The following is a 14545-nucleotide window of genomic DNA, read 5'->3' on the forward strand; positions in this document are numbered from 1 at the left end:
CTGAAACTGTCAGCAGAAGCTAAAAAGCTGCAACTAGGCATAGGTGGGAGAACATTTGATTGCAAACACACTAGACCAGATTCTTGAAATTACTTAGCACTAGCCCTCCTGCTCACTTAAATGTTATTACAAAAGGGAGCAGGTAGAAAGAGCTGTAGTTATTCAGTATTCTTCATTGAAAGATTCAGCTTTCACTTACTTATAACTCTGCCAGAACTACATGTTTTTAGTTAAAACTTGCACGTATGTGTATCTGCTCTAGGTTTCTTCCCACTTTTTCAAGTTTCAGCAAAATGAATAGAGCTAATTAACAAAAAATGCCTTGTTTTGTCCACGTTTGAGGGAAAAATGTTTATAAAAAAATTCTAGTGCTATCGCACTCATGAGTAGGATCTGAAAATTGATCATGGATACAGGTATAGGAAGTAATTTCCAATGTTTTTCAACACTGTCTGGAACCAAATTTTCTATTCCTAAGATCTCATGTTTCTGCTTTAAGCAAGTATCAAAGAGAATCACTAACAAAGCACATTCTTCTAATGGCTTATGTACACAGTAGATGGTAACTTACTGCTGATTTGAATCTAAAGGATGCAGCTCTGCTGAGGAATTATGTCTGGATCTGTATGATTCTGACTGGTATATTTCTAGATGGCTTTCTGACACCACTTCTCTGAATGCTTCTCTATTTTCCTAGTGTAGTTTACAAGATCTTTTTTTGTAACTGAGAAAATGCATGTTTAAAATTTACGTTAAAAAAACCACTAAGGTTGCAATATTAAGGATTCAAAAGCTACAAATTACCAGGCTTTTGGCACATAAGACTTATAGTACTGTGATAGCTATCCTTAATGACAAATGCAGACAACATTCCTGTTTTATTCAAAGTGTTCAGTGCACAACTGGGAAAGTAAGGTCTGTGGAAACAGCTGGACAATCCTTGTCTCACTGTCAAGAAAGGACAGCAGTGAATAGAGCCCTATAAAACTCTAATTGATTCCTGCCCTTGACATGGAAATCCTACTTAGGTACATGAATCTCATCTATTACAGATTATTAATATTATACTCTTCTTCACTGCAAGGAGCTGTTGGGAGCTTGGCTTTGATCCTACTATATGTTGTAAATGCAGAACTGTGTTCTGAGTGTTTCTTGTTCATCACCTGTTGCTACTGAACAACTTCAACATTAGCATTTCTCCCATTTGTAAGACAGGCAGAACAGTACTTTTTAACTTGACAATAAAGTTCTGAGAATACATGAACAATGCCTAAGTAGCACTCTGATATCACTGTAATGAGTATCATGGGAAAATCCATGAGGAAATTAAAAATTTTATGTTCAGGATAGAGTTTAAACATTGTGCAGCAAGGCATGACACTGAGTTACGAAGGAAACTATCAAACAAAAGCCTTGTTAATGAGCAGTGTCCATCATGAACTAAGCAAGACACCAATAGTGATTGCCTTATTAGTATGAAATTATATGATAAGGTGATTAAGTAATCATGTAGATAGGGTGCAATGATACAGTTACATAACACAGGCATAAAAAAAAATGGAGCCATCCCACCAATTTTTTATGCTTTCAAGCTTCTTTTAATACATATTTTCTTTTTCCTTTGAGAAACGTGCCCCCTTAATAGTGGATTTGGGGGCCAATACTTAGGGTTTCTGAAAATCTCTCAAGGTATTCTGATTCAATTGCAAACTGATTGATTAAAATTCATCTAGTGACATAATGTTTATCTGCTATCTCTTCCCACAATGTTATAATAGAGTGTATCAGACACTATCAGTCTGAAACCCTCTATATTTACCAAGGAAATAGACCCTGTCTAGGCTGAAAAGAGCAACCATCTCTCCTTCAACATAGCTATACTCAGTACTTGCAAAGCTGCAGCTCAAGATTTAAGTAAATTCCACTGAAATGGTTAGCTGTTAGAAGTTTCTTAAAATATCAAGATTTTGTTTCAGAAATAGATCTTGATAAATAGCTTTTTTACAGTCTTTTGGTCATTGTGCCAGACTATCTGGATACAGTTTAGGCATATTTGCATATGGAAGGCCAAGAAGCACAATTATTTTGAACACCCCTCTGGAACATATTTGCATGATGTGCTGTGAGTTCAAGGGTTGGTGTGTTCTGCAGCAAGCTCTGTGGCCTTGAAAATCTCAGTGTCTCAGATAATTCAAACTAAAATTCAAACACCAAAGGGCACTGACTTAATTCAAGTATTTCATTCTACTAAATGGTAGAATGGTATTTAGAAATACCATTCCAGAAGAGGCCCAATTCTTCTGTCACCATTTCACTGTGGGAAAGAATTAACATGATTCTTAAGGAATGTACAAATTTGTGGAAAAAAAACCCAATAAACAGTATAAATAAACATCCTCTCCAACTTCACCAATGTAGATGATATTGCACTGCAATCAACAGCACACAATGTTTGCTTCTAATAAACACTGAAAATGAGAATGACCATAAAAGCAATTTTACAGTGTTTTTGCTTTCTGCCTTGTGTAGCCTCTCAAGTATTGAAAAGTAGTCAGGCTGTACAATGTCCTGTGGGATTTCTTGATTATATTCAAAGGTGATTCTTTTGGATTCATGCTTTGGAATTAGTGTTATCTAAGCATGCTTAAACAGAGGAGAATTCAGGAAGAAAAAATCTGGAGTAGAAGAAAGGCTAGCACAAGAAGGTTAGTTCTATGCAAAGCACACAATATGTTTTATGTTACTTCATTGCTACACTCATTTTTTTTAAATTTTATTTTTTTGTACCTCACAAAGCTACCAGATAGAAAGGCAAGCTGTTGGAGTCAGATCTAACACTCACTGCAGCCATAAAGAATCCTATTCACTTCAGAAGCTTCCAAATGGAAGTGTTAAAGAGGGCCAATTATTTTAACCGGTACTGAACAGTTCTAGCTTCCAATTTTGTGAGCTAATGAACATCGTCAGTATCTCAGCTTCTAGAATACATCACTCAGTGTCTCATTTAAGAGCAGTACATACGGAATAGTTGAGTATTACCAAGAAGAGAAAAGTAGCCTGTGTGAAGTAGAATCAAGACTACAGCAAACATTTCTATTCTTTAAAAACAAGAAATTAACACTAATGGTTTGATAGCTGTAATGTATTTATCATTAGACCTATTAGATTTATCAGTGCATCCATCATTATAGACCTTCAAAAGCTGAAATCCTCTACATCATTTTTTCTTGCTTTGCTTCTTAGAGAAAGCCTGGATTAAACTGATCCACCATTTTTTTTCTTTCATAGGAAGATATGAAAGTTGGCAGCATTTTTGCTAAGAAGCTCACTGCTGAAGTTCTGTTATTTAATCCCTCCTATTCTACCCCAAGTAAAATGTTGACAGAAGAAACACATTACTAAAATCACAAATCACCTTTGTCCAAAACAAAGTTGATTTCTTGACTTCTGGAAAACAACAACAATGAAGCAAATAAGACATTTGGGGGCATTTGAAATTTAATCTTCATCTACCTACATTTGCAGTCCTTCTGGTTTTTGGCAAGTTCAAAGCCAGGCCTACATTCACAGGCAACCCCACCTTTGGGCGTCTCCCGACAGATGTGTGCACACCCATGATCTTTGTTCATACAGTTCATACCCTCTGTAAAAGAAAAAAAGAAAAATGGAAAACATCAGTACTGAAATAAGATCGCAAATTAATCATCACTAATTATACACATCCAGTGCTTCACCGCCATCTGATTTTTATTTTGCATCTAGACCATGCTCTTGTTACAAGGGAAAAGAATGAAGATGAAAAGACATACGCAATCAAAAAACAGTGTAATGAGGGACAAAATAACTGTACCTGGGAGCAACTACAGCTCTATTTCATATTTACATATTATCATCATCTGTATTTTTAGGATGGATTTACAAAGGAGAAGTCACACCAAACACCATGTGTTTCATATGTTATTAGCAGAGAATACTCTACTAGTCTGCATTCAGAAGTCTTACTGATTGGTTATGTTTTGGCAACTTTATATTTGCCCAAGTTTAATCATTAAATAAGAAAACTGAAACGTCTGCCTAATAACAAAAAACTGTGTGTCTTCACAGACACATACACATGTAGGTAAGCTGAAATCACAGAATTGCAGGTGTTGGAAGGGACCTCAAGAGATCATTAAGTCCAACCCCCTTGCTAAAGCAGGTACCTACAGTAGGTCACACAAGTAGGCGTCCAGATGGGTCTTGAGTATCTCCATAGGAGACTCCACAACCTCTCTGGGCAGCCTGTTCCTGTGCTCTGTCACCCTTACAGTAAAGAAGTTCTTCTGCATGTTTGTATGGAACTTCCTATGTCTGGTTTTTACAGCACTGCTCCTTATTCTATCTCTACATACCACTGAGAAGAGTCTGACCTCAGCCATTCACCTCCCTCCTCCCTTTAGACAATTATAAACATTAATCAGATCCCCCCATAGTGTTCTTCCCAGGCTGAACAGACCCAGGTTACCCAGTCTTTCCTTGTATGAGAGATACTCCAGGCCCTTCACCAACTTTGTGACCCTCCAAAATATTTTTCTCAGCAATCACTGCATTTTACTTGCCAAGCAAAACAAATGCATGCAACGTGCAATACACGCAGGTTTCGATTAGCCGGTCTTGAGGTAGGCACGATAGGCAAAGTCAACACCATACTGCACCCCTCCGCACCTCTCTGTTGTTGCCTGCATAGTCCGTACTCAAGCTACACGCAGTCAACTCATGAAAAATATCTCTAAAAATCACAAAATCATGTTAGAACTTTACAATCTTGTGTGGCCACATTGCTAGCAGTCCCAGGCTACAGGCTGCAGACTGGACATGCCTAATCCAGATGATGGGGCAGAGTGTACTCTCTGCAAGACAGCTGATGACACACAACCAAGAGTGGCTGATACACCAGAAGGTTGGGCTGCCATTCAGTGAGGCTCAACAGGCTGGAGAAATGAGCTTACAATAACCTCATTAATTTCAAGAAGCAAAAGAAGAAAACAATGTAAAGTACATATAGGCTGCATTTGTTTATAACTTTATAAAAATTCTCATTTCAAAAGGAAAAGACAGAAATGAGAGAAATGAGGAATTTGACAGAGCAGTGAAGGCTAGTAGTATATACTTCCTTTGGGGCCAATACAGCGAGGACTGCTATGGAATGTAGGGTGTCTTTGCTACACGTAGAAACATAGGACCTGCAATTTCCCTATTCAGTATCCATATTCTATTATTTCATGAAAATATAATGGATTCAAAGTATAGTCTAGGGTATTCCAGGAAGTTATCTGTCCAACAGGTGATTATCTGAGTTCTACTGAGCTTACTGGTATTTGTTTTTCAAATAAATGTAATGGTTGTTACTGCCTGGTGCATTTTCATTTGCCCCTTAATATGCTGTATATTTTCTAACACACAACATCTATTTTTCAGATGATGCATTCATCTAAGATAATATATAAGCAATTTTGCTTGGATTTGTTTCTTCACTAGTTATTAGACAGCTCAATTATTTGTGTTATCCACCATAAGCACAATCAATCTCCAACAAACTCACCACTCTTCTTCTCTTGGATTATATTAAACAAAACTTCCAGTTGTTCAAAAAATATCCAAGTGCCAGGAGTGGATTCCTGGTAATGTTTAAGCCAAGGAGCAATACCTATCAGCTTTCTCTTCATCACGATAGGGGTATTTTTAGCTTTGTAAGCCATATAAGTGATACAGATATTGAATGTACTTTTAGTGGCTTTCACTACTGTGTTAATTCAAAGCCCACATATTCACAGAAATCTTGAACTCAGTCCTTGTGGGTGTCAGGATCTAACATTGCTAGTGTGAAATAAGGCTAGCTAAATTTGCATTATAAAGCCTTCCCAGATTTACCCTTGGGTATCTGATCTGGAAAGGAGAGACAAATTCAGAGTACGCTGACAAAGAGTTCACAGCATAACTCAGCTCATTACCATGAAAACAGCATTTACAACTCTAGTGCAAAACGTTCAAGTAAAACAAACAGAGATGATTTAAAATGTGTGTGTATATATATATATTTAGTACTTTTAATCAGGGCTGCGAAGTTTTTGCTTCCGAAGGTGCAAACAATCTTCTTACAGAAGGTACATGAACACACCTACCACCTCTAGCACATTCACACACTGCCTCTGTTCTGGTCTCGAACTTATCAAGTACTTTACAGAAATCATAGAAGCACAGAATATCCTGAGTTGGAAGGGACCCACAAGGATCACTGAGTGCAGCTCCTGGCTCTACACAAGACCACCCCCATTCTGCCTCACGTACGAGAATCTAAGACATCAGGACCACAGAACCTGCCTTAAAGACTGAGATCTTACTGTCATCCACTTCACCAAGGTGGATGGTCTCCTCCTATGTCTGCAGAGACTGGATACAACGAATGAGTCGTGAGCAGAAATGGAAAAAGGCTAAATTTGTCCCCGCCCTCAGTGGGAAGCACAGAGCTGCCTGGCTGGGACCAAGGAAGCTCATCTCCCACTGAGCTCCTCCTCAGGTGCCCTGGCCATGGACGAGCAGCCAGGTGCAGGATGCTTCTAATGCATAGGAAGCTGAACAAATTCTCCAGTGCTGCATGTGAGCTCCTCCTCCTGCAGAGGACCTATGGTACAGAAAGCTAATATATTGTAGACTTATCCTGCAAGCATCCAGAACCTTGAAAGACTTCAACAGAACACAAATGTGGAGAACAGTCGGATCATATGTCAAAACTAAGATCCAATAAGGAGGACCATGAACAACAGCAGCCAGATTTGGTGACAGCTTAGAACACAAGTCCTTGGGATTTAAGGTGTTCTCCTGTTACTGTCACAGAACTCCTGCCTGTGAAGGACATGGGATAGAAGCACTATGATGAGACCTCTTTAAATCGTGTCGAGATTTTATGATGACTTGGGCAAAGTTCCTCTGTCAGAGGACAGAATAGTTTTAATCACACATAAGTAACATGCTAAACAGTTACTAGGAAACTGCATACAAACTTCTGAGAAGGAAACATTACAGAAAGTCAGTTGGATTGCCTCAGCTTGACGGAAGATAGCAGCTTCAGTAGTTATTTGCACTGCTTGATTTTACTCCAGAAAGGTTTATATTAGCAGAGCAATGAGAAGCACACATTGCCAGTCAGAACGGGTAATTTTGTTAATATCTCCCATAAAAAAAATTGGAATCTTAAAACTCACTGCCTACGAAAACTGAGATTATAGACAGATATATTTATGTCTTCTAAGACTGAACCATGTTAGCATGGATGAGTACAAAACTTTGCCAAAACACAAAGTAATTTATTCTCTGTAAACTGCAGCCTGGACAACAGATTATATTGAAAGACATAATACACATTTTACTGTACTATACAGTCCTATACATAAAAGTGAGGTGTGACTGTTTTGTTTGATGAACAGATATAAGAAACCTGGGAACCACATTACCGAAGGTTTTGAGGCATTTTATTATCTCATCCTCTCCCCTTCTACCAACAAAGATTTTCAGACACAATGTGTTTGACAAACTGTATTCCTGCACATTATGCGATGTTCAGAAAAGAATCTGGGAAAGATAATTCATGGCTGACTGAATCACATTGCTGAGGCAATGAGAAGAGAGGAATTAGACAGACGAGAGAAGATATTTAATGGCCCGGAAGTCTCATGAAGCAAGTGATTTTTGGTGTTTACCTACAAATACCAAACATCTGCCATTGTTAAAATCGTTAAGCCAGAAACCGTACGCTGCTAAGATTATATAGAGAGAACTAGGATCAGAATTACTGCATTCTGAATCTAAAGTAAAAAGCAAAGGAGATTTGCGTACTACTATCTGTGCGTAAGATCAGAATATTTCAGTTATTTACTTAGTTGTTTCAGTTATGGTACTCATCAGTTAGAGCTAAACCTGAGAACCATTGTTTCAGGAAGCTGAAGTTTTTTCTGGTGAAATAGAACACCATTATTTTTCAGAAACTCACCCACAGTGAAACTTCCCATTCTATATTTCAGTATTTTTCAAAAACTCGAAGAACTAAATTACAACAAATTCTAAACAATATTTTGATTAGACCATAACAGGAAAGTTGATATATTGATTAGTCCTTCATATATTTTCATAGAAAAACATAAGATTTACACATCAGATAGACACATGAGATTGAGCCTTTTTTGAATTCAATACTGAATCTTCAATGATACTGAACGTAAATCAAACTAAACAATACAAAAATACACTAAATACCTTCCCAATACTAGTTCCGTTGCTGTATGAGTGCATGTGAGTGGGAGAGAATAATGCTCCAAAAATTCCTTTGTTAGGTATTCTCTTTAGCAAGATGTGGTCCAAACAGTACAATGAAGAACAAATGCATAAAGATCTCACCTATTTTCCTATACTGGAACTGGACAGATTGCACTGCTGGCAGTAAAACAACTGGCCTGTTGACTACACACCACCATACGATCAGAAGTAGCGAAGTATCTGAGTTATCATCTCACCTTAATATCACTTTCCGAGCAACAAAATTCTGCCTTATTTTAGTTTATCCTCAGCAGCAACCTAATGATCCCATTCTTTTTACCTAAGGAGCTAGTAGTGTATGAATAAAGGCATGGAAAAAACATAACAATACATGCGTTGGCATTCAGCCTCCTTTGGCCCCACAGTGAAAGGCAACTAAAAGGGTATGTGGGCAGCATGCATCCAGACCTCCTGGCACTATCACGTGCAGGGAGCCAGGAGGCTTCTCTCCTGAGTGACTAGCATAGCTACAGTGCAGATCTATGGAAAAAAACCCCTGTTCTCTCTGGGGGCAAGTGGTCCAATCAAGGCCAAACAACTTGAGTTGCAGAGATGAGAGAAAACTAATCCTTCAGGTAAAAAACACGATAGTGGAAATATCTGGGTGGAATTCTACTTCTCATTTAAATGTGTTTTGAAGCTTTTCTCTTAATCACCATCATCCACAAGTCAGGAGATAGGCCACACCTCCATAAGACGCACCCCATGGCTCATACATTGCTCCTTAATATAGCTGACCAACACAGTGCAGGACCATGGAAGAGAATGGACATACCTATGGAATTATTCTACTCCTTTCCCAAGACAGTACAGGATTATACCTGCAGCATTTTTACTCCAGGGTGCTGCACAGCTGGGATCAAGTAACAGACAACGTTATCTTCTGTTCTACTCTTGCAGAAAAGTATCTTTTACTACACAGCTTTCATAGAATCAGAGAATGGCTTGGGCTCAAAGGAACCCTGAAGACCATCCAGTTCAACCCCCATGCTCTAGGCACAGTTACCACTCAATAGATCAGGCTTCCCAGGGCCTCATCCAACCCGCCCTTAAACTCCTCTATGGATGGGGTATCCACAGCTTCTCTAGGCAGCCTATGCCACCCTCTGAGTAAAGAATTTCTTCCTAACATCTAATCTAAATTTCCCCTCTATTAGTTTAAAACTTGTACCCCTTGTCCTTTCACTATACACCCTGGTAAAGAATCCCTTCCCATCCTTCATGGGGGCCTCCTCTAGGTACTGGAAGGCCGCAATGAGGCCCCTCTGGAGCCTTTGCCAAGCTGAAGAACCCTAACTCTCTCAGTCTTTCTTTGCAAGGAATGTGCTCCAGCCCTCTGAGCATCCTTGTGGCCTCCTCTGGATCCACTCCAATAGCTCCCCATCTTTCTTGTGCTGGGGGTCCCAAGCCTGAATGCAGTACTTCAGTTGGAGCCTCAAAAGGGCAGAGCAGAGGGGAACAATCAACTCCCTTGCCCTGCTGGCTACCCTCTTTTCAGTGCAGCCCAGAATACAGTTGGTCTTCCAGGCTGCAAGTACACAGTCACCACACGCAGATGTTTTCATCCACCAAGTCCTTCTCCTCAGGGCTGCTCTGAATTCATTTTCCACCCAGCCTGCTTCTTATTGCCCTGACCCAGCTGCAGGACCTTACACATGGCCCAGCTGACGTTCTTGAGGTCCACATAGCACCACCTCTCAAGCCTTCAAGGACCATCTGGATGGTAGCCCTGCCTTCCAAGCTAAGTTACTATATGCCAGTTAAAAAACCACAGTTCTCTTTTATCAATGTTCAGTCTTTCCCTTGATCTGAGAAGTTTGAACACCAAAAATATCCTTACTTTATTGTCCCAATATTAAAATACCATTTATTTTAAACATTTATAGCTTTTTCATGTTAATCATTAATTAAAGCAATATCTTAATTTCACATGCTGCTACTCAAGTCATCTTTAGAGCCTCGCACAAAATCACACGTGTTCTCTTTGACAGTACTGACAGACAGTAAAACAAAAACTGTTCAAACCTTATGAAAGACAGCAAAACAGAATCCAGTGGAAAGTACATTACAAACAGGATGAAAAATGCCACTTACGAAAGAAGAACACTAATCTAATTCAATTAAATCCCCTCTTAGTCTCTTAGATATGACTTGAGAAACTCCCCTATTGCATTTTTCTTCTTTTCTGACTTTCAGTTGCAAAGGATTGTTCACAGAAGAGTGGCAGACATTGTTATATGACTTACACTCTCCACTTATTTTTTTTTCTGGCCTTAAAGAGATTTGGGTGTGAGCCTACTACCTTAATCCAGTCTGCCACCTAGTTATCACAAATCTCCTAATAGTGCTGTTCTGCAAAATGTTCAGCCTGATACAATGACCCCTCCATTGTATTATGCTCTAAAAAATGTTTTCAGCTCAGTGGCTCTGAAAGTGCTTACATCAGGCTGACTGTGACAACTAATATGCTGATCAGCCGTTATTTTTCATTAACACTGTTCTCATTTTAATTGAGACTTCTAGACGTTATTTTACTCTGTGGTTCATAATCTATTGCCCTCTCTGTTGTCATACTTTCACTTTCTATGTATTCTTTTTTCCTTTTTTTTTTTTTAATGTAAGTTCCAAATAACTCTGCTGGTTCCAAACAATCTCAAAATGACTACTTTGAATTGTGCCAACGATATAATACAGGAATAACTTTGAAGGTATTGTCAGAGTAAATGTGCTGAATATGGATTAAAAAAACAAACACAAAATAAGAAATCTTAAGCCATATAATAACTTAGTCCATATAAACACAGTGGCAATATACGTTAGCTGTGCATCATTTATACGCAATCCCCGAAGTTACAAAAGTGGATTTTCCTATTTGTGGATAATTTTAGCACTAGGTACATAGTAAAGTCTTCTTTTACAGTTGTATTCATTCAATAAAAAATTAATCCTATAAAAATCATGAAAAAGTTGTGGACAACAGAATCTGTTTGTGTTCTAACAGCTTCTACGAGAGAAAACACATTAAAAACTAAGTTATATGCAAACCACTTAATTGCTGGACTCAGATAAGATAGAGTGTTTTATTATTTATTGTTGTACATACCTTTTATTAACATGCCCCGAGTTTAAAGCAAGAAATAAATCTTTTGAGCAAAACCAAAACAGGCAATTGTTGTCAGTTTCTTTCCATCCATCTTAATTATAATGGATAATTAGTTTTGCTTGAGTAGGGGATTCATGTGGTGCTATGAAACTGCTACTAATGATCATCAGGAATTTCAGGTACAGGTTTAGAGAACTGCTCTTTTAAGGAATGACAGTAATGAATTGTATGAGGCTCAGTTGTTGCAGTTCAACTGTGCCTGTATGTATTATGAGGGTCACTCTGAAAATAGTGCCTGCCATTTTATTATGTAGGCCCACGATGGCAGAGGCAGCTGTTGGTGGTATGGCAGTAGAGGCTGAACCTTCCTGTTCATATTTTGTGGCTGTGTGACAGATGGCAGCAGAGAGGTAGCCTAACAAAATGGCGCCTGACATGGAAGTGTGCATGAAGCAAAGGGCTGTCACTGAACGCCTCCATGCAGAAAAATGGCACCCACTGACATTCATCAATGCTCACTGAACGTTTATGGACACCAAACGGTGGATGTTTTATGGAGACTGAACAGTGGATGTGAGCACGGTGAGGCGCTGGGAAGTGTTTCAGCAGCAGCAATGGTGACACAAAAGACAAGACACACTCCACATGCCCATGCACAGCTGCTGATTTTTTTTTTTTAATGTCTGAAGCATGTAAGCTCTTGTTTGTTGTTGGCAAGAATACATGGCTAATGGTGGTAACTATGTTTAAAAACAGTGTTTTGTAGCTGAGAATGTTCTCTATCAAACTGTGTTATTGTGCTTCCTGCATCTGCTGTAGCTTCCATAGAAATAAACAGATATCAAAGCAAAATATAATAATACATATTATAATTATCATACCTATATAGTAACAAACAGAATGTAACAACGAATATACTTATGGTCATTCTCTCAGTGACTGGCACCAGAAAGAGGGAAATAAATCTCCAGCCACAGAGAAAGAATAGAAGATGAAACAGACAATCTTATTTTAGCTGTTTACTAAATTATTAAAATATTTGTTGCTCTTTTTTGTTTATAAAAATTTATATGAGAAGCAAAAGCATGACAACAAAAAGTATAACCACAATGAAACACACTCAAAGCCCAAGAAATTTAGAAGACTGACAAAAAACTTTTCCAGTTTCTGGTTTACTCTATTTGAAAACAAAACACAGCACGTTTCTGATTAAGACAGGAACATGATGTTAGAAGTGCAAGACAGCTGTTTCAAGCCAAATGTTACTTATGCATGTAAATTTTGGTCATATACATACTGATATATGGTTGACTATCCAAAAATAAGTATACAGTTAACTTTCCTGCTGGCTTGTGGAAAGCAGCTCCCCATCTACATGATACTACATAAAGCATTCCTGCTTTGGCCTTTTAACTCAAGCATCTTGCATGATTCAGAGCAATGAAAAATCAACATTTGTCTAACCAAGCCAACTACCATCAACAAATACATATGGTCAGATAGTGGCTCCATCGAAGCCAAAGGATTGTTTTTCAACAGCCACGATCTGACCTTCACCTTTCTGCTGCAAGCTTCATCAGACCTTATGGACATTTCTGGCTCACAAATAAGCATCTTTTTCTGGGAGGTAAAGAACATCTGGTGAGCTTGGTTACCCAGTGAGAGCCTAAGATGCTCTCGTCTCAAAAGAGAGCATGTTCTTACCTGAGAACAGAAAAATAACCAAGTTTTACTCTCCATCAGGAAAGCCAGAAGATGAAATTAACTGATCAGGGCAGCTACTCTTTGTCAAATGATGATCACATAATGGATGCTTTGTACCCATCTAGAAACAGACCACTGCAACTAAATGAGAAACCTTATATCCAGTATGCCAGAAATATAATAATCTATTCCATGGTTTAAATTATTTCATATCATTAAGTGAAGGAACACAGGACTTTCTTCCTTCATTTCTGAAATAATTTGCTAGGTTCTACTCAAAGCTTTAGGAAAACACAGTTGTTTTAGTGACTCCAACTCACCTCAAAAATGATTGAAACAAAAACTAAACAAAGTAGGCAAACTGACCCAAGGAAACAAAATTGTACCCTATTAAGTAGGTTGGCTGGATAAATTCTGGACATCGTACAAGAAAACAGCTGCTGGTACATTACAAAATAAACAAGTTCAAGTTTGTTTAGCAATTACATGTGTTTCCAGTTTGGACATAAAACATGCCTGGGGACACCATCTTCATCAGGCAGGCTTGCAGTCTGATCTGACAAAATGCTCCTGCTCTGAGCGGCAGTAAGGAAAACCGAATCTGTCATCCAGCCCTCAAGAGAGGTTTTATATTAAGGTTTAAAAATAGGCATGTGTCAGAAACACAACTTCATTCTTTCAGCAGTCAAGGCAAAGACTTCCAATTCTGCAAAGGTACTGCAATTTCAGAAAAGAGGACAGAAAGATTAAGTGAATGAGGGGAACAAGGTTAATTTAGCAGAAAAAAAACCAGACACGTATGGAAAAGAAATAGATTCAAAAATTGCCAAAAATGATAGCAATTCCTGTGGGCATACTGAAATCCAACCTAGGTTGGCTGAGATGGACTATTGTGATTGTCTGATGACTTCTTGGTGGATCACCTGCAAGAAGTTTGGCAAACTTTGTTTCCCACATTGTAGAGCTACTAACAGTAGCTGGTGCTCACTGAAACCCTTTCCAATGGTCTCCGTGGGGAAACTGAGTATATTTACCTTCTCACACACAGATGTGTTTTATCTCAAAGACAATTCATCAAAAGAGATCAAGCAACTTGTACTGCTGCTATTCTGGTGAAACAAAGTCTTTCAGTCTTTTTCAACATCTACACTGCCCAGCATGTCTCAAAAATGAAAAGCTCCCAGGTTAGTTTCAAAAATACTAGTCTTTGGGCTTGGCAGAATAGTGAAGATACAAAAACCTCACTATTTTCTAAATGCTTTCTCTAGGTATAAAAAAAGTCACTGTTTATAACAGGCTAAGGGTGTAGAGCATTAGAACAACAAGACGATTTTTTTTTCCTCCTTGGTCACAAGAAAACTCAGTTTTTAAACAAAATTTCTCCACCTA

The 14545-nt window shown here is 38.5% G+C and overlaps 1 protein-coding gene across 4 annotated transcripts in view; it reads right to left on the reverse strand.

The window, feature by feature from the left end:
- The window catches only part of SCUBE1 (signal peptide, CUB domain and EGF like domain containing 1), a 207272-nt gene that overhangs the window by 96169 nt on the left and 96558 nt on the right, over positions 1-14545 (reverse strand). For all 4 annotated transcript variants that reach the window (XM_015291284.3, XM_015291278.3, XM_015291272.4 and 1 more), the window contains exon 5: positions 3518-3643. In XM_015291284.3, coding sequence (XP_015146770.1) covers positions 3518-3643 — 126 coding nt within the window. The remainder of the gene's footprint in view (positions 1-3517; positions 3644-14545) is intronic.

The sequence above is a fragment of the Gallus gallus genome, chromosome 1 (genome assembly GCF_016699485.2).
Source record: "Gallus gallus isolate bGalGal1 chromosome 1, bGalGal1.mat.broiler.GRCg7b, whole genome shotgun sequence".
NCBI classification, from domain to species: Eukaryota; Metazoa; Chordata; class Aves; order Galliformes; family Phasianidae; genus Gallus; species Gallus gallus.